This window comes from Alexandromys fortis, unplaced genomic scaffold (assembly GCF_014885135.2).
Source record: "Alexandromys fortis isolate MF-2015 unplaced genomic scaffold, M_Fortis_MF-2015_v1.1 scaffold_2_1_26212458, whole genome shotgun sequence".
Taxonomy (NCBI): Eukaryota; Metazoa; Chordata; class Mammalia; order Rodentia; family Cricetidae; genus Alexandromys; species Alexandromys fortis.
Genome location: NW_026067930.1, coordinates 22,480,520 through 22,504,309, shown reverse-complemented (window position 1 = coordinate 22,504,309; position 23,790 = coordinate 22,480,520). Strand labels below are relative to the sequence as shown.

Here is a 23,790-nt window from a genome sequence, read left to right as displayed (position 1 = left end):
AGAGACCACAAGAGAACAGAAGAATCCTGCTTATCAGCTTGTTCTCCATGGCTTGACCAACCTGTTCAGCCAGGCTGGGACCACCTGCCCCAGGATGGACCTCCCACCACCTGTGGGTCAGGCTCTCTCACATCAATCATTAAGAAAGTAACATGCTAACAAAGAAGGGAGAAATCTCACCAGGTCTCAATCGCACACAAGTAAGGACAGGAAATGAAGGAATTCAGTCAGGGAGTATGAGAAATAGTCTTCCCCAGTTTGGTGTCTAATATCAAATGGTCAGCCCTGAAAACATATATATGAGCAACATTATACAGACTAGTCATATTATATTTATATACTTAGGACTGTGTATGTATGTGTGCATCTATTTATGCATATGCACACATATATGTGCTAAAATGTTAAAGGAAAAAGAGGCTATGAATTTGAAAGAGATCAGGGGGTAGCACACACCGGAGGGTTTGGAAGGAAGAAAGGGAAGGGGAAATTGTATTATGATCTCAAATAATTAAATTAAGAAAATTAAACAAGTCTTTTTAAATGTATATATAATTAGAATATAGTTTTATATATATATATATATACATATGTGTGTGTGTGTGTGTATGAGAAAATGCATGGCCCAGACCAACCCCTTAATTGAGAGTCCCTCCTTCCAGGTGACTCATGAAATAACGCAGCAGATTTTGTATTGGGTTTTCAGCCTCACCTCTAGAAAGAAAAGACTAGTGTAGGCCTCCAAGTTGCTTCACATTGCAAAACTTCATATCTTCCGATGAAAAGAGACATCCGGCAGGGAAGGGCTATAGGCAGAGAGCAGGAAGGGAGCATGGAAGGAAAGGGGTCTGCACAGGCTAAACAACAGTCAGGGGACGGAAAAGTTCCAAAAGAAAGGAAATGCACAAACAAAAGTCATGTAACAACAGGGAATTTAAAAGACAACATCACAGGCAGAAGCAAAGTGGAGGATGCACATGGACATGGTGGTGAAGATGCTCAGCCTCTCTTCAGCCCTTCCTGGCCTATTTCAAAGTGCCATCCAGAGCGCTTCAGGAAATCTCAATGGCACTAATGCAAGTCACATGATTGGGACCACAGTTTTAACTTCCAATTCAATTTTATTATTAAAGGTTCTTCTTGTCCAAACAAGGGTTTCCCTGAGACTTGCGGCATTTCCCCCTTTATACCCATCACCTATTAAGATTTCCAGCAGCACCTAAACTTCCCACTTATGCTGAGCCCCCCATTCGGTATGCGGAAGATTTGGCCGCACCCCTCGTTATGAACGAGCTACAGCGGCACCACAGCAGCACTCAGCAAGCAGCGCCTGGCTTCCAGGTGTTGTTACATGCGAGTTAGACTAAATGGATGAATTTCTAGCAGGAATAACGTAGTGCGTGTTGACATTACTCGCAGCTTTCCCAAGAAGACAAGCATTAATCAGACAACACTCGTGTAGCTCTCTGTGTATAAATATTTGGGTGTCTGGCTAAACAGTGCCCTAACCTTTAAAGGGCATATAGACCTTCTGCTTTAAATAGGATCATCAGTATAAAGGGCAATTTAGAACAAATAGGAGGAAGCAGCTCTTTGCCCAGGAGTCTGGATGTTTGCGGAACCCATCATTTCAAAAGTTTGAACGGCACAACAACAGAAACAAGCACAACAATGACTTAGATAAGTCACTAACCACAGGGTCCTATGGGGTTTTCTTTCAAAATCACCCACACAGTGGGGAGCAGTGGTGGCTCAAGCCTAAGAAAGGAGAAGCAATTGAGCTGGAAGTTTTGAGCCAGACTGGGCAGCACAGTAAGACCATATCACACTGCCACCTCCCTGAAGATCACTGTCATGTGTCCTTTCCCTTACATTCTCATTGTCCCCACCTTCAACAGGACAGTTATTGACATCCCTACTCCCTCCCACTCCACTGCCACACACACACACACACACACACACACACACACACCTAGCAAGGCAATAGTTTGTTTTCCTTCAGGAACTCAGTTATATTTTTCTGGAAGTGTATAATGTATACAGTGAGATATGGTGCATCTATCCCTGGGGATGGAGAGAAACTGTGTAGACCTAGGCTAAGTGCTAAGTGAGCAAGTGAACTGTGTTTGCTTCAGAAGTTAAGATGGAACCATCTTTATTTGGGAGAAAAAAAATACTTTTCTTTAATGACATGATTCTCTCAAAGTTTTAAGTAAATGTTTCATCACTCCACAGCTCTGAAGGGCACCACTTTAAAGAGACTTTCCCAGAAAGGATCTGGAAGAGAGGTAGAATCTGAAACAAGAAGCAACAGCCCCACAGCCAAGCCAGTCCGAGGGAGAGCTGCTTGTTTTATTAAAGGTGATAAGGTCTCCATTAGAGGGAAGTCTTCAAGGGGGCTGTGAAAGTGCCCCCAGAAAGTCATCCTTACACATCTGTGGACATCTACAACCAGTTGGTGTTAGGCAAATGAGATGCTCCTTCAAAGCAATCTTCTACTTTAACTTGAGAAAAAAGCTGCTGTGATTGAGATCTGGGCATAGTCAGTGTGTGCACAGGGTAGCAGAGGGAAGAACAGAGATGAAGCTGATAGAGCAAAGAAAGTGAAAGTGCCGTGCTCATCTTTAGATGGGGACCCAAGGATGGCAGGTGAGTGCGGTTCATGCTAACCATTCCATGTTTTCATAATAGGACAGTAACTATTCTGAGGAACTAGAGATTTCCCTCTCCACTCTTTATTGTCTAAGAGTAAATATAATACACACGTAATGAGGCTTTCCTGGTACACCATCCAATATCATGGGGGCCACAAGCCCCACTGAGCTGCTGGACAGCTGCACCTGTGAAATGTTGGTTGCACACATCAGATAGCTTAGGAAACAACACCATGTTTCTATAAGTTGGAATTCATCTTATAGAAGAAAGAAGGAGAAGAAATAAATGAGAGGGTCCATCATCTCCTACTACCTAGGAATTTCTCCCACTGTCTCTGTGTGCAGAGATTAAGGGCACCCATGTGTGCAGGCACTTAAGCAAACAGAACATCACTAACCTCAGTCTTCTTTATATAGAATGCAAGAGCCAACAGATAACAGGAATTAACTTAATTTTAAAATTGTTTTACAATACTTACTGTTAGTATTGTGTGGGTAAGTATATGGGGGTGTGCATGTATGTGTTCATTATGTGTATGCATGTGTGTGTGTTTACATATACCACTGATCCCATAGCACACATGTGAAGGTCAGAGAACAGCCTTTGGTGGTCAACTCTTTCCTTCCTCGATAGGTACAGCAAGTGCTTTTACCTACTGAGCAACATCGCCAGCCTCGTAATGGATTTCAGAACAATCTATAACACTTTAATGTGTATACCTTTATCAAGTTAAATGTAGAAAGCAAGGTAATACAAAGAAATCTCTGAGTGTGCCTGCGTTTTCGCTAATCTGAAATCAAGATCCCTAACACTGAAGGTGCCAACAAGAGACTTTATTGGGCAGCAGAGAAGTTCAGTAGTAAAGACACACAGTGCCAACCAAGGCCAGGATTTGGAATTCATATCCACGCTACATGTGTTTCAAGGAAGCGGGAGCTATTTGAATTGTGGGGCTATAATTCCATCAAGAGATGCTGAAGACTGCATAAACCACCTGAGCCTACAAAAATTACTATCCTATATTTCAGCCACCTGTGGTTTGTTTTATGAGTAATTTGCGAACTCCCTTTGCACAGTATGGTGTGTCAAACTTCAAACTTTGGGTATTTCTCTGCAATTTGATTTGTCTCTTATCTGAAAATCTGTCCACTTCTATAGCAAATCTTCATTGAGCACTTACTATGTGTGTCATGCTGCGGAGAGAAGTGGATTGTGTGGTCCAGTTTGGACCTCCAGCTGCTGCAGGCTTGACGTCCTTCATATTAACCAGTACAGAAATCAGACACCCCAGAGCCAGCGAGGAAGCCCTGCCTAGAAAATAAGTACCTATTGACATCTGAAATGAAAGCAAATGTTTATTTAGGACACAACTACAAAGGTTTCAGGATGGGATTCTCAGGGGATTGCATCCTTGGGGCTCTAAATAGTTTCCCAGAACTCGACTTGGGGGAAAGAAAGCTAATGCACAATGATGTGGGAATGCGCCTCTTAAGGAAGCCTCTTGAAGGAAACACTTAGATGAAGCTAAAATATAAGGTAGACACCAATTAGCCCATACCACTGACCTCCAAGGCGCTAGAATGCTAATGGATAAAATCTGGTTCTCTCCTATTGAAGACACTGCGTGTCTATTTTAAGATGCATTGCTACATTCTTCATCCCTTTGTTGCAAACAGTATTTAGTGTAATTTAGTGGATTATGGAGAATCCTTGATAGCATGAGTCACCCTGGCTGATGTTACCGTAGAATTTCACACTTATTATTTAGGATTCAGGCCAACAGCTGTTGATTGGTAGGAGGAAGGGTGGGCTAAAGTTGTAGAAGATGCTGACATCCCTCAGGAGCTCCCAGATGACTTTTACAGTCTACTCAAGTGGACTCAGAGAGACATCCACCACAGTGGTCCTGAAAGCTCTGGGGCCCATCCCGAAACAAGAAGCACAAGACACCTGATGAAGGAAAGGGCAGGAAGTCTTCAAACTTTAGCAGTGGGAATCTTCCTTAGAAGAATTCATTTCTCACTGGACAGGCTTTTTGCCACACATCTCTTACAGAGTGCAGAAATGAGCTAGCTTGACTATCCAAAGATTTTAAAGACAATACATTTTAAAGGAGCAGAACATGTACAGATAAAATTTCTTATCTTGTCCAAAGACCACAAAAAAGAGGGGGAGCTGGGATTCAGGTCATTCATTCTATAACCTGTCCTTTTTCAACTATATGGTTTTAAAAATTTTTTTTCCAACAAAGAAAGCTAAATTTCCCCCTCTCCTAGAGAGAGGATACCTCCAGAATTGTTCTGACTTGGAAGAGGAAGTTAACAGTTCATGCTACAAAAGCCCGTGAATAATGGAGATTAAAGAGTCCAGAAGGACTTCCATCTGCAAGGATCCCGTGTTCGCAGGCTTAAAGGACTCATTCCACTGTGGGGTCTTGTTACCTGCACCTCTGCTTGGTCACGTTTGCGTGTTCACGCCTTACCTTCCACTGAAGGGACGGTCAGTGCTTATCTTATTGATTCCACCCTCAATGAAAGGTGGAAAGATCTAATCTTGAGTCCAAAAACTTGAAAACCTTGGGCGCTAATATGTAAATCCCCGTGTGAGAACAGACAATAGGAGAAGTTCCAACTGAAGTAGGAAGGCAGACAAGAGGTGAAGATTTACTTTTTCCTGCCTCTCCACGTTTTCTTCTCTGGTTCCTCTGTGGAATGAATGGCGCCCTTAGTCCATTCTTATAGATAAGGAAGCCTGTTTCTGCTGAGCCCTTTTCTCTGGAATACATTGAGAGTCAGGCCAACCCAAGGCTTTCTTAAAAGCCCTGATGAAAGGACAAGAGGAATGCTAGTTCTGTGTCCTTGCATAGAGGCAGAGTCGGCAAGGTCCAGTGTGGGGTTGGGACCTCATCGAATTTAAGGTTTCCACTCCTGGGGCCTTTCCCTGTGAAGAGCCCTGGCGTTATCAGAACCGAGGCTGCTGAGTGTTCGGTCTGCGGTGAGACACCCTGTGGCCCCTTTGTGCAGCCTTGCTTCATTAGCTTCCCACTGGTTTTGCCCATTGTATGATAACTTTCTCCCGACTCTGTCCCATCTTTTCACCGCGAACTGAATATAAGATGCTGTATAATACTTCTTAAAAAATTTCTTAATAAATTTGCTTGGCATGAGCCATCAGCTCGTGCAGGACCTCTGCACCCAACTTCCGGTCTTCTGTACCTTCCCGTCTCCAGTCCTCCCTCTGCACACTTTGTTGTTCAGGATCTTTATTCCTGAGGCTTTGGGTCAGGAATATATTTAGGAATGGAAATAAAGTATGTACGTTCTCAGCTTACCATGTTGTTGTGGAATTCACCTTTTACAGTGTTAAAATTCCTACAGCATATAAATTCCTATAATGCTAATCTTATCCAGAAACACCCTCAAAGACACGCTCAGAAGCAACGCTTAATCAAGGCACCTCATGACCCACTCAAGTTCACACATAAAATTAGCCATCATAAAATTAAAGTGATGGTTAATAAAATTAACCACTATTAACTCGCCGTTAAAGAAATGAATATTTACAATAATGACTATGGTGGCGACAAGGGCAAAACGTATCTCCTAGCATTGTAGGGATGATTAAATGAGTTATATGCGCAGGTTCCTAAGAACGCTGTGCTTAGTGCATAGCAGTTTGCTCATGTTAGCTATAATTACTTGATTTGGTCAATTAACTCTTCTTCCCAGTGCTGTAAAATCATCAAAGCAGGAGGTAAAGTCAGTGTTTACAGAGAAGGAGTCGGCTTCAGGGAAGGATGGGAGGAGATTTGGGCTGGAAGATTTCAGAGATCAACAGGAAGATTCCTCATTTTATGGAGAAGGGCCCAGGCATGGTTGATATGCTCTTTACACGTATGATATTTATATTTAATTAATTAATTTAATAGAATTAATTGTTCTCTAGCCTGCCCCTTTGCGTCAGCATCTCTTCAGGGTGGATTCACGTTCCCACATTAAGAAGTTTGAGAACTCTTGGGATATAAAATAAATGAAAAAATTTAATTAATAAAAAATGCAAAAAAAAAAAAAAAGAAAGAAAAAGTTTCAGAATTCAACCTCCTACAGGATGGGTTTAGTGTGGCTAGCACCAAACTCTCCCTGTTCTTCCTTCCCTTTTCCGCCACCCGACATCAGCAACATCAGGCCAGGAACCTCAGCATCACCTTCACCTCAAGCACGGAAATTCGGTGCCACTGTCAGCACAGTGGCCTCTTCTCTGAGCATTCCCTTACACGGGCTACCCTCATTAAACGCAGTTAAACGCAGTGCCCATGTTAGTCTTCTGCTCAAATGCCCTCTTTGTAGTCATGGGGATGGTTTCCAAGTAGCCTGGTCCTACTTCCTCACATACCCCATCAAGGCTTAAGCCACCAGCAAATATGAATTATTTTATGTCACCAACTAAATATATAAACTTTCTGCCACCTTCCCTGAATTCTCAAGTAAGTTTTAGAGAGGCCTAGGAGGACTGAGAAGAAGCCAGCATGGTTGCCTATTACTTGTGAACCTCATAGGACAGGGGGCTGAGATTCCCGCTTCTTTTTACCTTTCTCTGACCCTCATCCTTTTCAAGGCTGCCAAGGGTCTTGGTGTTGCTTGGAATTCAGGTTACATTGAAGAGTATGAACTATAGAACACTACCCTCAGGTAGGAAAGCCTCAGTCTCAGACCCAAGGGTACCTCCCCTATAGATAGCTCCCATGAGTTTCAGCATCAACCAACCAGACACCTTCCTCATGCCCACAGAGCAGCCTTACCCTAACTCCTTAAAGAAGGGACTGACTCTCTTTCCTCTCTATTTTCCAGAATTCCCTTTTGTCCATAGGAAGTCTCCAAAAGAAAAGTCTACAACCAAAAAGTAGCAGCGTATCTGGGAGACGTTCAACGGGAGCTGAGCAGGCAGGTCCTGGAGCGCAGAGACTAGTTCTTTCACCTCTCCTCTTGCAGGAAAGAAGACAAAAGATGAAAGTCAGGGAACATTCAGTACAAAGTGTTCATCTTCACTTTGTATCAGCACAAGCAGGGAAGGCAAACAGCCCTCCCCTAGTGACTCCTAAAGGCAAGTACATCCATGCCTTCCTAAGTAGGCAGGTGCCAAGTTTCGAGTATACGCCTCCTCCTCCCCATACAAGTTATAGAAGAGTCTGGTACCAACTTGCATTTGGGTAGAGTATATTTATAGTCAAATATATCTGATGAGGGTCCATGAAGGCTTGGCATGGCGATGTATGCCGTTAATTCCAGAATTCAAGAGGCAGAGAAAACGGAGTTCTGTGAGTTCAAGGCCAGCCTGGTCTACATAGCAAGCCCCAGGCAACCCAAAGTAGGCATGGGTGAATGGTTAAGAATGGAGTTCTTAGAGATGGTGTGGCGGTGCTACATGTCTTAAGTCTCAACACTAAGGTGGCAAAAGCAGGCAGATCTCTCTGTTCAAGGATAGTCTGGTCTACAGGGCAAGTCTGAGGAAAGCCAGGGCTACACAGAGAAACCTTGCTTTGAAAAAATGAGTGTGGGGAGGGAGAAAATGGAATTCTTAAGCAAGATTTGTGTATATGGGGTGGTGGAGACTCTGGGGGTGCTAGGCAGGCACTCTGTCACTGAGTTACATCCCAACCCATGAGTTCTCAGAGGACAGAAATTCCCATTCTATTTAGAATGTAGGATCAGAGAGAATCCACTCATTTTCTACTTAGCATTCTGATTGTGGGGTAGATTTTGAATATTACCGAATTGTAATTTGCCCTAAATGGTAAAAACTTATTTGATTATTAAGGGGTCCAACTTGATGATTACATTTGAAACCTTCTACATATCTCCCACAGAACCTGATATGCCTATAGGTCCAGTTACCCTCAGAGGTTCCGTGCCACACACTTACTGGGGGACAGGTAGAAACAAGATTTGTCTTTCCAAAACTTAACCTGTGCATCTCTGGTGCCAAGATTTAGCCACACGTTAGCCATATGCAAATCCCACCCCCTTGGTCTGTAAATGGAAAGTCTAGTTACTTTATTGAAGAAGTACAGAAACTAAGAGAGGCAATATCATACAAGAAGTGGGTTCTTTACAGGGTCTAGCCGCAGCTACAGTTTTAAGAAGTGCCACTAGCTGTCCCTCTGATTCCTTTCTGGCCAGGGTTATCACTCCCCCTAGTGTTCTTAGAGGCCACGTGGAGCATGACGTAAAAGCAGAAAAGGGAGGGCTGCATAATCCAGAGACCAGTGCTGCTTCTCTTAAAAACACTCATTCAAAATCCAAGCAGGAAGTTATATGTCTAACCAAGTCATTACCTTGTTCCAATTGCACAATAGCCCTACAATAGCCTTAAAATGTTACGAAGAGGCCACCACTCACTTAACAGCATATTTGATGCAAACTTCCATATTTCCTCCTAGGTATAAATATTAAACATTTAAATTTTCAAGAGAAACGAATTGGAATAAAGACATCCAGAGCAAGCTATTTCATATCCATTAGTTATCATTTACACATCAAATACATACAGCATAGGACCAAATATACAGAATTTCCACATTTACATGGGGTAATCAACATAGTGCACAATTTAAGTCTATCTTACAATCAAGTGTACAAGTGGAAGTATGGCTTTATAAACTACTAACAGCAACTGTGCTAAAGTAACTCGTGGCTCCAGAAAAATAACACTGCACAATGCCTCCACAGTGGGGCCCTCCATCAGTGAGATGCTAGTCACCGTGTCTGCGAACCAGACGGCACAGGGAAATGTCCTCCATCGGCCCCAAATCACACCAGTAGGCCCTTGCTCTCTTAGTTTTCTTAGGGTAAACCCAGATATCTTCCATACATTTGGATACACAAGTGAGACGGGAGGGTGATTACCTGGTGTTAGCAAAGCTTGCATTTCAGAAAGGTGCCCAAATTCTCCGGCAATGCATTTTTATTGAATAATTGGGGTTCATCTCCTTTGATTTTCTTGTTTTCACCTTAGTATGGTGAAAGAATTTGGGGAATTGTCAAGGCATTCTAGACCAAGTGTTCCCAAAACCAGAATGAAAACGAGTTCTTGCGAAAGTGAGATCTAGCCACGTGAGATCCTGCCTCAAAGGAAAACAAGCTACATCTAACTCTTGATTTTTCTTGCCACTTACTTTACATAAAAATCAGTAAATAACTTGACCCAAATCATGCATCCATATCTATCCACTTGCCACACGGGTTACAGACACATTCTATAATCAGCTACAGCCTGCTGGGTGATAAGTAACCGCCCCCATTCCTTAAACTCTACTGAATAATACACTTTCTAATGTCTAGGCCTAAGAGGCTTTGAAATGAACATTATAAATCAGCAGAGCCATATACACATCTACAACAATGTCTGCACAGATACATCTGCATTGATCATAAGTAGATACAGAGAGACAAGTACAGAAAGTTCTACGGTTAAATTAAATAAACGATTTGGACAGATGCCTAAATATGAATGACTTATTGTGTCTCCAAACATTTTAAAAAAACGTCTCAAACAAAAAAAAAAGTCTCAAACAAAATATAATTGCTTTATACACTTTCTATAAGTGCCATGACTTTTGATACTAGAACGAAGTTGCGAAATCAAAGGAGTAAACACACTGGGCCAGGACCTGTCAATTGCACTGCAAATTGCCAATCCAGCCTCAGTGGAACAGTACTGAGCACTGAGATCAGGATGAACAGTGACTGTCCTCGGTGGGACAGCGCTGGGACATTGAGCACTGAGGTCAGGATGAGCAGTGACTGTCCTCAGTGGGACAGCGCAGGGACATTGAGCACTGAGGTCAGGATAAACAGCACTATGTATTCAGAGATCATGTCTATGGTCAGAAATTAAGCTAAACAAACCTTACTTCGGTGCTTCCCACATTGGCCACTTGTACATCCGTAGGCAATCCATCACTGTGGAGACTGTTTTTTTTTTTTTCATTTGGAAGCCTGGGCTTTTTATTATTTTCATAACATTCCATCACCTGAAAAACTTTCCATGACGAACACATCGTCAGCCCAGCCACACTCCATTGTCGTCTGAGTCCTGGTATTTACTGACTTTCCTTTCTCTCCTGTCTCAGTGAAAGGCTAAGAATCCCAGGAAAGGGACTGGGAACCTCACCATCCCAACCACCATCATGAAGAAACCATCACCCAAATTAAAACTTGAGTTGTCATTTAATACAGTGCAGGTAAGCGAGCAAAAACTCTGTTTACAGTTGGCGTGATCTGATCTCAGGAGGCTTGTTACTGAGGCAAAATCACTTTGACAGGAGCCACAGAAACATGGCACTCCTGTTGACAGAGAGACCTGCCAAACATTGAAAGGTTGTCTTCTGTCATAATACCACGAAAAATCAAATATAATGAAAAATTAAAATATAGCCACTGGACTTGGCTAATAATAAAAAGTGATCTCCCAGAGGGTGGAAGATGGGAAGAAGTGTGGAAGACCACTTCCATTCTAAACAGCTGTTAAAGGGAAACACCTCCGACTGAAGAGCCTCCCTCTCTTATAGCCCTGAAACTACCATTCTGTCTTTTTTGTTACCGGTTTGGCCAGCACTAATAAGCAGGGCAATTTATATGCTAAATCCATTTTTTTAAAGATCAGAGGGTAGCTCAAGTGCTAAATAAAGAAAACATTAAAATATTATTGACAAATGAAGTATTCTAGAGTCACAGAATAAAAGCAAATAAATAAAAATAAATGCTTGCTGACAGAAGTTGGGAGACAAATTGTTCTCATTTAACATTACTGCTTTTTAAACCATAAACCAACCATAATAAATGGGTGTGTGTAGTACTCAGCAGTCAGTAGGTTGTCTTAGAGTAGTGAAAGTTATAATGAGGGGTGCTAGTGTTCTTAAATGCTAGGAAGCAATGCTGGAACTCACTGTGCACTGAACTCCAAAGCACTGTAGCAGTACTTGGTGTGGGACCAGATTCATAACACTATTTCACTATTGGTTTCACTATTGCAAAGGCCCCTTCTTGTGCCCACAAGCTAGATATCCTGGAGCAATGATCCTCCTGAAACCAGAGCTTCGTGGTTGTCACGGTCTAGCACGATGACTTTTGGAAACTGTGGGTCTGGAGAAGCTCTCTGCTTCAGCAAAAGACAGAATGTCCGGGGTCACACTGTCTATCAGCTCTAAAATCGCCGAGTCCCTTTCCCTGAAGCCGCTTTTCACTACCTCTGAAAAGGAAAGTACTGACTGGTGCCAGCAATCACTGGTTCAGGGCTTCAGGTATTCTTCAAAGACCAAAAGCTCCAGGTGAAGAGTTGGAAAAAAGAAAGAGTAAAGAATTGAAATAGGGGCTGGAGAGATGGCTCAGAGGTTAAGAGCACTGGCTGCTCTTCCAGAGGTCCTGAGTTCAATTCCCAGCAACCACATGGTGGCTCACAACCATCTGTAAAGAGATCTGGCGCCATCTCCTGGCGAGTATATATAAAATAAATAAATTTAAAAAAAAAAGAATTGAAATAAACGAAGCATCCTACGTGTATTTGCTACCTACCCATGGCATTTGTAAGAATTCTACAGGCAAGGGGCACGCCAGTCTTACCTACCCACCAAGGGGATCCTTGTGAACTCTGCAGGTTCATTCAGCTCACCAGAAGCACAGAATATAGGCAAAGCATATCACAGGTGTTCACCATTGCTCTCTGGACCTGCTAATAGTGGACTGGCAGAGCTCAGCTTTCAAAGTGGGAAACTGCCACTGAATATTCATTCCTAGTATATTCAGCATACTAGTCCTAAGTCTAGTCAAACAGTACTGCACACCCAGAAAGGAACCCAGGTCAGTTGGAAGCACTAAAGATAACTTTGTTCTGGCTTTATTTGTTTTTATTTTTTGTTTTTAAATTGAAGAATAAACTGAGCTGTTCCCTACCAGGATAATGCATCACCATCTTATGGAAAATAGAATCAGCAATAGACCCATAATAAGATGAACACAGGAAAATTTGTTGCATAGATCTCATTCCACAAGAAAAAAAAAAACCCAACCACTTCTTTCAGCCCCAAGTCCACTGCTTAGCCACTCAGAAGAGGTTGGTTTCAGGGCAGAAATGATGCTGACTTGGTCCTGAACTCACTTTGCTACATCAACTTCAGAAGTAGCTAAAAATAGTAACAATGACAACAATGACAAACTCTATCGCTTTCAAAATTGTAAATCTGGGAGCTAGAGTAATGGCTCAGTGGTTTTGAGTGATTGCTGCTCAATTATGAGGTCCAGAATCCTAATATTCCTGCTTGTGAGCCTAGCCTTTAACAGACGAAGCATTTCTCCAGCCTGTGAGGACCAGAATTCTAACCCCAGCACCCACTTCTTGCAAACACCCATATCTCCAGCTGAGCAGGATCCAATTCCCCATGCGGGCTTGTATACCCTCAAAGGTGCGTACATCCCAAAGACAATGTACACACACATAACTTAAAAATTCCAGCTCTGTCTGAATAAAGATATTTTCCCAGACAATGTGAGGCAGCTGGTCTTTCTTCCCTCTCTGTCACTCGGCACATATTCAGGGTGAATAACAATAGACTTGTGCTTGCATGTCTCATACCAATTCTCTCCTCCCTGGATGTGTGAAAGACAAGAACAACACCGAGAGTGATGTTTAGAGACTCTTTAGAACAAGACCTCCTCATCTGGGGTCCGCGGACCCCCCTGAGGAATCAAAGAGCAATTCTACTTTCCAAATCTTTGAATTTATATGTAAAACTGTAGAAATTTGCATATGCACACTTTTCTGGGAATAGAGCCTAGGACTCTCATTAGATTATCAATGGAGGCACTGATACACACAATGAAAACCCATTACCTTATAGCACGTGGCCCACTTTCTGAGCACTCTTTTCCCATCTAACCTTCAGGGAAGGAAATGATAAGTGTTTTTGTTTTTAGAGGAAAGGGGGGGATGATAATAAGTTGGGGGCTTTTCATGCGGAACTGATGAAGTTGGGCCTTAAGAGATGATGATTAGTGCCGGAGGGTAGGGCATTTCAGCAGAGGGGCTGGCATGACCAGCAACCCAAAGGTGGGTTACGGGAGGCATGTAGAGGTAATGATAAATGGATCTGTTGCACTAGAGGGTGTGTGGAAGAGCCATGGGAGACAAGAGAAAGAACTGAGAATATCAAGCCCTAAGGAGGAAGCCTCAGCCTAAGGCAATTGAGACCCCCTACAGACCAAAAGTTTGTTCCAAAGACTCCTCCCGTGGTAATGTGTGAGACAGTTCTGGGAAGAGTCTGGGTGTGTGAAGGTTATTACTCAAATCTAAGCAAAAGAGGATGCTCTGAAGTCAGTGTCCGTCTGCCTTTTCAGTTAGTCTACACCCAATGTGCATCCCAGGGCCAGACACAGGGTGGATGCTCAGTACAGATTCAGTGAGCGAGTGACTAAGGGAACACAAGTTAAGACGGAAAAAGGAGTGTTGAATTTGAAAAGCCATCTTCTTGTGATTCACAGAGCCTAGCAGTGCTACACATAGGATAGATACTGAGGAAGGGTCTCTTGAACTGGCCTGAACCAGCCTGGCTGGGTGTGGGTGGCGAAAGAGATGTAGTAGGAATCCAGCACTCAGAGTGAGGCCCGGGTGTGTTGGTACTGAAACAGGGAGCAACTGTTCAGAACATGCTTGTGTAAGGAAGCCAAAGCAAGGTGGTACGGTGGCAAGAGCTCTCTAGGGCAAGGTCAAAGATGACAGTTGTGGGTCTTACTCTTTCTCCAACTACACAGTGTGTGATTGAGACAGCAATGACCTCTGCAGCTCTCTTGCAAGGGCCCCTCTACAGTTATGTCCTAGACTTTTTTCAGTTCTCTACTTGCAAAGTACTCTAGTCCTTCCTTTCCTTGACTCCTACTCATTTCCCATTGCACTCGGGCAAGACTCACCTGAAGTCTAAATTGCAATAACGGTTCAAGTCCAAAGGTTCTTAGTCTGTGATCAAAGATGTGGTGGCCATGGCCTTGGTGTGTCACTGGTTACAACTGAGTATAGGACAACAAAATGGTAGAATCTGACCACATAGTCTGTTTCTGCAAAAATGTACCTTGTCCTTTTAACTGCCCTGATGGATCCAGAGCTCATAACTACTGCTCTCTCATGCTGAGTGTGGAATGGGAGACAGACATATAAGGAGCTTTGTTTCTATAATAAAAACTTAAAAGTAACCCTTGGTCCTCGGATTTTCTGCTCAATCAAAAGCATCAGTTTACATAAAAGATTGTGCTCCCTTACATTACTTTCCAGAAGGAAAAAAAGAAAGACTTGAGGAAACGAGTAAAACGTCCTCTAGTTTCTTATTGTTGTCATTACAAGCAGTACCTACTCACCAAACTGCACAGGCCTTCAAATCTGGGCAACACATAAAGAAGTAAAGCCCTCCCATTAGGGACCCACACAGCCATGATTTTTGTCTTGATCATTTTGTTTCAATAATCCATATGGAAGAGGGAAACAGAGGTATAGTCTCAGATTCTATTCAAATTCGTATCTACAAGGTACCCAGCTGTAAGCTGTCCAAGTGTCTAGGACTCCAGTTGATAGTGCCCACTCATTACCCCCCTCTAGGGGTGCCTGGATGGAATAAATTGCCCTTCAACTTAACAACAAACACTGCCTGTCTGTGGAGATTCCTTCCAAATAATGCACAAGAAAGCAGATATTAGTCCACATACTCATACTGAAAACATTCTTACAGGGGAAAGCATCACACAGGAAGAATAAGTCAGTTATAAGCAAAGTGTCAAGAATTTCTTTCCAGTTGAGAGAGGGGAGCGGACAAGAAAACTTGTACCCAGTCAGGTCCACAGTCATCCTATCCACGCTCCATTCAGTACTTTCCCTAGTCATATAGAACTGCCGCCAGGTCCTCAGAACACCAGGAGGCAAACGGGACACACACATGACACCAACACACAAGTATTGTTTAATCAAGCACAGCTTCTCGAGCCTATTCTGACTACTTATCAATCAGGTCCCTCCACACAGGAGTGGCGTCAACAGAAAATAATCTACAGCTAAGTTTTCTACAGGTAAGACTTTCTAACCTAAGAGTTCAACATTATCCCCCATTTCCATACGCCCCACAGCGGCTTAAGTAGCAAGCATCTTCAAAACGCTCCCTCTTGGCCTCTTTGAAAATGAACAACACTCTTTAAAGATTTTTGTGGGAAAGCTATATCAAAAGTAGGTTGCTTTTCAAGCAAAATGCATTTAATTTCTCAGAAACTTCCATCTTTGAGGGGCCTCATCAACCCAGTAAGGAGTAACTTTTACGCAGTTGGTCAGAAGCAAAGTCATTGACTTGCAGTTAAGTCCTACAGCCCAAATCCACAGCCACAAATCCACTTGCCCAACCACTGCCTGGAAAATGAACTAAGCTATGCAAAGCTGTTTTCAGAGACAAATACAGACACATTCCACCCATTCAGGGGCTCTGGGGAGAGGAAGAGAGAGGGGGGTGATGGGAAGGGATGAGAGATTATGAAGCCCTAAGATTTGGTGACAGTCCTGTTCTACTCTGACCCAGAGACAGTGGGACACCTGACAAGGTGCATTCAGGAAACTGCAGGGGACTCAGACACAAGGAACACCCCCAGGCTTCTCTTTCCAATGCATCTTTGTCTTCAAAAAGTCATGACAGTTGACAAGCTTCTGCCTACAACAGTCAAATACTTTCCTATACTTTCCTTCACCCCTGTTAACCCACCATGGTCCTAAGCTTTATCTTCTCCAAATCAATAAACAGGCACGTTAGCACTTGGGAGGCAGCGAAGCCACACGCCAATGCACTCGGCAATGAAGGAAACGCTGTTCCGTAAAGGCCCAGAGCGGAGGACCACATTGTAGCTGACGATGATTTGCAAAGCTACTTCCAAAGTTCTTCCAGCCAAGCCACAAAGAGGAATGACTCGGCCCTAATTGGCTTTGAGTGTGTTTAGTCTGCACAGCCTTTGTGAGTGACTGTGCTTTTTGCCCAGCTATGGAAGTCACTTTGCCCGCAGATCCTAACAGGTATGACGCCCAGTGAAGAATAAAATTGGCTCGTGCTGCACCACTTCCGGGAGGTTTAAAGCACTCTACTAATGCAGCTGCGCGAATCCCCACAACACCCCTGTGAGGTAGGTAGGTGGAGAGTATTGTCACGCCCACTTTACAGGTGGGATAAATGAGGCACACAAGAGTTAAAGGACCTGCCCCAAATCACCCAGCTAGTCACTGGCAGGGTTCAGAGCGAAACTCCTGCTGCATAGCACCCCCACTCAGTGCCACACGCATATAACGGTTATCTGTCCACTGAATATCGGCGGACTTCATCTGACTTCTGTCTCAACATACAAGTACACACACAAAGTACAGCCGCAGCTGAAGGACATCACCGCCTACATGTTTTCTGATGATACCTCTTATTACTTAAAACCCAGGTAGATGGCTGATGCTCAAGAATCCACCTGACGATCGAGTCCTCAGTTGGAAAGGATCAATGTCAACACTCAGGTGACAACCCACACTCATGTATCTGCCCTCCCACACAATATTGGTTTTCTAATGAAAACAAAAATGGATTTCAGGTACCATGCTGATATTTGTTTGGTCTGTTTTAAACGGAGCCGTCTGAATGGTTCTGTGTTTTGTTTGTACAAAAAAAAAGAAATAAGGCGGCTTATAGTCCCGTTAGCATGTTAAAACTGAGCCAAGCTTGGAGATCTCCTCCCAGCTCAGGTGGATTTCTACCTGGGAAACCAGACTGACCCCAGGGAGTGGTGGCTCCTAAGGAAGAGGGGTCCGTGGCGGGACATCACTTGCACTGTTCATGGTCTGTGCAGTCATCCATGTCCACGTCAGAATCAAAGAGAGAGTGTCCCGTGAAATCCGTGTCTGGCGTCCTGGAAAAACTGTTCTCAGCCCCCTCGTCTTCGAAGGTCTCTGTCCTTGAGTAGAAGCTAAAGTCCAGCATGGGTGTGTGCGTCTTGCTGCCCTCGCTGCTCTCCTCGGACTCGTAGATGGTATTGTCATCGTCATGGTGCCACTCGGGCCAGAATTTCCGCCTGATCCTCTCACAGTACATGGCGAGGTTGATCAGCTCCCCTGCAGTGCGGCAGATAAGCAAGAGTTAGCGCTCAACGGCTGTGACCTGACAGTGGTGTGGTCAGAAGGCCTGTGCCCCCCGGAATCCAAGCGCTACAATCCAAACTCCCAAGGAGAAGTTGGGAGGCAGGGCATCTGGAGGGGATGAGGGAGGGGCTCAGGTGGAGCATCTGAAGGGGATGAGGGAGAGGGCTCAGGTACATGTACACAAAGAATGCTCAATCACACCACAAGAACACTTCCTTAGTTATGTTCATAGCAGCTTTATTTGTAATAGCCAGAACCTAGAAACAACCTAGATATCCCTCCGCTGAGGAACGGATAAAGAAAACGTGGTACATTTACACAATGACGTATTCCTCAGCTGTTACAAACAAATACTCCAGGAAATCTGAAGGCAAATGGATGGAACTAGAAACAATCATCCTGAGTGAGGTAACCCAGACCAATAAAGACAAACATGGTACGTACTCACTCATAAATGGATGCTAGTGGCAAAAGAAAAGATAACTATGATACAATCCACAGACCCAGAGAGACTAGGTAACAAGGAGAGTTCATTGTGGGACACACAGATTTCCCTGGTAAGGGGAAATAGAAGAGATTTTGTGAATGGACTGAGGACGAGTGGGGATGGAAATGTAAATGATCAAGTTAGTGGGGGCAGAAAGGGGGAGAGTGTTGAGGGAGACTGCTGGGGGGTGCATTTCGGAGTTGTGTGGAAGCCCAGCACAAGGGACTCTCCCAGGAGTCTGTGGGGAAGACACAGCTCAGGCTCCAAGCAATAGTAGGTAAGTAGCCTAAATTTGCTGTCTCCTGTGACCAGACTGGTGCCTGGCTCACTTGTCATCAGAGAGGCTTCAACCAGCCACTGATTTAGGCAGATGCAGAGACCCACAGCCTAACATTAGGTGGAGTTCAGGAATCCTGCAGAGGAGGAGGGAAAAGAGGTGTGGTAGCCAGAGGGGTCAAGGACACCACGGGAAGGCTCACACAATCAACTAACCTGGGCTCATAGAGGCTCACAGAGACTGAATTGACAATCACGGAGTCTGTATGAGACTGATCTAGGCACTCAGCAAATATGTTACAGTTGTGTAGCTTGGTCCTCTTACGGGACTCCTAATAGTGGGGACAGTGGCTGTCTCCAACTCTTTTACTGACTTTTGGGACCCTACTTCTCATACTGGGTTGCCTTGCCCAATCTTAATATACGGGGAGGTACTTAGTCTTACTGCAGTTTGACAGGCCATGTTTTATTAATTCTCATATGAGACCCGCCCTTTCCTGGATGGAGATGGAAGAAAAGGGGATTGAGGGCTGGGAGAGGGAATGGGGAAAGGGGGGGCGGGGGGGGCTGCAGGTGGGATGTAAAATAAATAGATGAAAAACTAAAGAATTGTCCTTACAGATGACTGTGCCTACAAACACATCTAATAAAATTTGTTTTTACTCCTTTAAATATTTCAAGTTAAACAGCTGTACACACAATTATAAATAGTTTCTGATCACCATTTCCAGCAGAAAAATGAAGAAATTGTGTGAGTTTTGCCTTTGATCCACCAGATGGCAGTGTTGTTTATAAACAGTAATTCGACTAACTGCCTCTAAAGATGCTTTCTTTTTAGCTTTATAAACATTTCCCTTCTTACATGTGTAATCCATGTTTAGTGAAAAAAAACTAGAAAATACTAATAAGCAAAGATCAAAGAATGTCTAGTAACATGTTTTATGTTCATGTGCTTTTCCCGGGCTTACACAGACTTGCATTTGCTACCGTCTGTCCGCGGTCCCTTGTCTACTTTAACAGCACACACAAGGACCTGAGCTTCACAGTACAGCACCCGTGTTTATCTAAAGACCTATTAGTATGTGAAGGCAGCACACACGAGTTTTCTTTCTTTCAGTCCCTTGCCAAAGATGCTCCACTTCTTTCCACACTGATGGCTGTTGGTTAGCGTCTAACTGCTCTATCAGAGGAAATGATTTGTAAGACTGCAAGGCTGTGAATGGGAAGTATTTAAACACAAAGAAAATGCATTCATCATTAATCCAGGGTAATCACTATTAACACTTTAACTTGTCTTTTCTACTTATCTACTGTAGTCGTTATCTGTTACCCCATTTAACATTACTGTAAACATTTTCCCCTGTCATTAAAACATTCAGACCCTGATAGGTGTTTTCCTTTAATTTACACACCCTCATAAGCATAATGACACAAGAGTCCCTGCTTTCCGGGCCTGCAAATCTAAGGCCTTCTACTGGTTAGAGGTCACCAATTTTATTCTTAAATCACAATAGTGAAGGCCACATGGTTTAAGAGCCCATGCTGTTTGTCTTCCGCTGAGGTAGTTATCCATAGGCTCAGGAGACAGAAACTGAGAATGGGCATTAACACTCCCTTGAGGAGATGCATATAAACTCTTTCCCTGTTTTCTCCTTCGGGGATAGGCATGGGACATCTTCCCAGTACCAATGAGAACCACAGGTAACCAGGAACTGTAAAAGAATATGGAGATAGCAGCAAGAGAGAGGAAGACTTGAGAGCCTGAGGCAGGTAGATCAGAAGGTGAAGGTTTGTCTGGTGTGGTAGTTTGAATGAGAATGCCCCCACAGGTCCATACATGTAAATGTTTGTTCACCAGGGAATGGCCTTATCGGAAAGGACTGGAAATATTAGGAGATGTGTAGCCTTGGTGAATCAGGTGTGATCTTGTTGGAGGAAGGATGCTATTGGAGGTTTCAAAAGCCCACGCCAGGCCCAGGGTCCCTTTCTGCTTGCAGATTAGTTACTTCTCCAGCACTATGCCTCTTGCCACACTCTGAGCCATTATGATAATGGACCACACCTCTGAAACTGTAAGTCAGCCCTTAATTAAATGTTTTCCTTTATAAGATTTGCTGTGGGTCATGGTGTCTCTTCACAGCAATAAAATAGTGACATCTGGACTACAGAGTGAGTTCAAGGCCACCATGTACAACTTAATGTGATCTTGTCTCTAAATATAAAAGTAAAAATTTTTTAAAGTATATTAAAATGAAAGCTAGGGACATGGCTCAGTTACAGAGCACTGGCCTAGCCACAAAAAGCCTTGGGTTTCATTCCCAGCATTTACCAAAAACTGGGAGAAGAGGAGGAAGGGAAGCAAAAGGAGGAGTGGAAAGATAAAAGGGTAGCACAGGAAAAGCAGGAGAAAGAAGAAAAGAAAATTAAACTCTAGCCATAAAATCTACGAGACACCAGCATTTGAGCCTCTACCACTGGGACTGCTTTTTTTTCTATGCCCTTGCTTCTTTACCTTTCTACCAGAGGAGTCTTTCCCTTGGGGTGGGGGGAGACACTAATGTCACTTTTGTGTGAGATCATGAAAATTAATAATTGCTGTGGATTATGCTCATTGTTAATAGAAAGCTGATTGGCCGGTAGCTGGGCAGGGAGAGATTGAGCACGAGAGCCAGACTAGGAGAATTCTGAGAAGAGGAAAGGTAGAGCCAGAGTCGCCAGCCAGGCGCAGAGGAAGCAGGAGAGGAACATGCCATGCCAATAAAGAAAGTGCCAAATGGCAGAGTGTACATAAGGAATATGGGTTAACTTAAAATGTAAGAGCTAGTTAGTAACAAACCTGAGCTATTGATCGAGCATTTATAATTCATATTCAGCCTCTGAGTCAGTTATCTGGAACCTGATGGTCAGGACAAGAAACGTCCATTTACAAATAATCAGGGGACATTTATATGCTCTTCATCATGACCAAGACGCCACTGCATGGGCTTTCCTCGTTTGCTGAACTCATACTAACCTGCACATTCATCACCTCCAACCACGATCCTACAGTCTCGGTTGAGGAGTAGATTGACCTGGCATGTAACTTTACACTATTGGTCATGAACTACTGCCCTGCGTTTCTTCCTGGAATTACGAGAGGTAAGGAACTACTTCCTAACAGCCATGAGCTATGCAAGACGAGGTCATAATTCTATTGCATAATTGAGAGGGTTAGCCTTGATGTTCAAGGGCTCTGAGCCCACATATCCCACCCTACCCCTGAAAAGAGAACGGAACAAAGAGTGAACATCTGAAGCTTTACCTTGCTCCTCTATTCCTTTCCCATGAGATGTCCCACTTAGCATGCTACCAACCAAAAAAACTGTAAAGGTTACAATAGAAACAGAAGTTGGGAGGACAGGAGAGAGGTGGGGGAAGGGAGCGAAGGACAGAGGGAGAGAGGACACGTGTTAACATGAGTGCCTATTCTAAATATATAAACTTTATGAAGAGAAAAACAGGATTTCTTCAAGGCAAGCTCAACAATCATACAACAATGTCATCTTCTGTAGAGTATAAACTATTGAAAATTAGTGTGGTAATATCCAATACTGATAAGGATATAGAGGCTAAGCATCTCATTTTGTGGATAGTAAAGGGCTGTTATAGTCTACTTTGGAACATAATTTGATCGTATTTATTGAAACTTTGAGTGTACATATATGTTGGCTTTGGATTCCACTTTGAGTTCTCCATTCTACTAAACCAAATTCATCAGTATATAAACTTACATACACATGGGTGTCAAGTGTGGCATTTCATATCAGCTCAGGAAGAAAGAGAGGAAAGGGGAATGAGGGAGGAGGAGATAAAAGGAAATAAGGATGTCCATCAATAGAGCCTGATTGAATAAATTACCCCTGCTATAGGAAGTTGTACAGCTATTAAAGATTCTAGTAAGTTAAATGTTGTAGATAGAGTAAGGCATACTGCACTGCTCTCCTTTAAACAAACAGTAAAAACAAGCATATTAAAACCATATATGTATGTATAAATGTGTACCTGAAAGAGAAAGAGCTTACATTAACTCTTCTATGTTGATTATTCCATGGGAATGAAAATAGACATTGATAAAGAGGAAATCCATACATTTTAACCTGTTCTCTTATGATTCAATTTGTAACCATTATGTATTACTGTCTAATTTGAAAATACAATCAATCAGTGAAGACAGGAAGGAAGGAAGGGAGGAAGGGAGGGAGGGAGGGAGGAAAGGAGGGAGGGAGGGAGGGAGGGAGAGAGAGAGAGAGAGAGAGAAAGAAAGAAAGAAAGAAAGAAAGAAAGAAAGAAAGAAAGAAAGAAAGAAAGAAAGGAGAAAATGCCAAAAGTGGAATGAGGTAGGACATAGCTGCCTACCCTGGGACATTAACCAGCAAACATTTGTCAAACATGGGGCCAATAGCCAAACACACACATGCACACACACACGTGTTCTGCAGGCAGGCATGTACACTCAGTACAGCCCTGTCCCATGTGCTGGAAACTTATAAAAAGAATACTAGCAAAAATATCTTAAGCAACCCATAAATACAAAAAAAAATACTAACCACATAAATTACAATATAGCAAAAGAATAGGATATTATATAACTACTAAAAATACATTCTTGAAGAATATTTAATGACAAAGGAAGAGTAAAATGTACTGCCTATTTAAAACTTCAGGTTATAACTGTGTCAACACGATAGTCCCAGCTTTTTAAAGTGCATGCACACTTGTGCTTGACTAAAAAAAATGAAAACACATAGCACAATATATCAGTGTTCTCTGTGATGGGTAAAATCACAAATATGTGTGACTGTCTGTCTGCCTGTTTGTTAGCTCAGGCCTGGAACTCTACGTAAACAAGGCTGGTCTCGTGCCCACCATCCTTTAGCCTCAGTCCCCCATGTGCCAGGGTTACAGATGTGAACCCCCATGCCTTGTTTACATTTCTCATTTTTTTACATTTTCTATCTTTTCTACATTTTCTCCAGTTAAATGTGTAATATCTGGCAGTTGTATGCATAGCTGCAGTGCATGGCTTTATTTTTATTATACTTATCTATTCGGAGTGTCACGAGCAAGGTCAGAGGAATTGATTCTCTCCTACTGTGTGGGTTCTGGAGATCAAACACTGGCTAGCAGGCTTGGGAGCAGACCCCTGTACC

The 23,790-nt window shown here is 43.2% G+C and overlaps 1 protein-coding gene across 4 annotated transcripts in view; it reads right to left on the bottom strand.

Annotated features, from left to right (window-relative positions):
- Positions 1–12,421: 12,421 nt before the first annotated feature.
- The window catches only part of Faxc (failed axon connections homolog, metaxin like GST domain containing), a 60,049-nt gene continuing 48,680 nt past the window's right edge, over positions 12,422–23,790 (bottom strand). For all 4 annotated transcript variants that reach the window (XM_050145364.1, XM_050145365.1, XM_050145367.1 and 1 more), the window contains one exon: positions 12,422–17,811. In XM_050145364.1, coding sequence (XP_050001321.1) covers positions 17,522–17,811 — 290 coding nt within the window. In that variant the 3' untranslated portion in view covers positions 12,422–17,521. The remainder of the gene's footprint in view (positions 17,812–23,790) is intronic.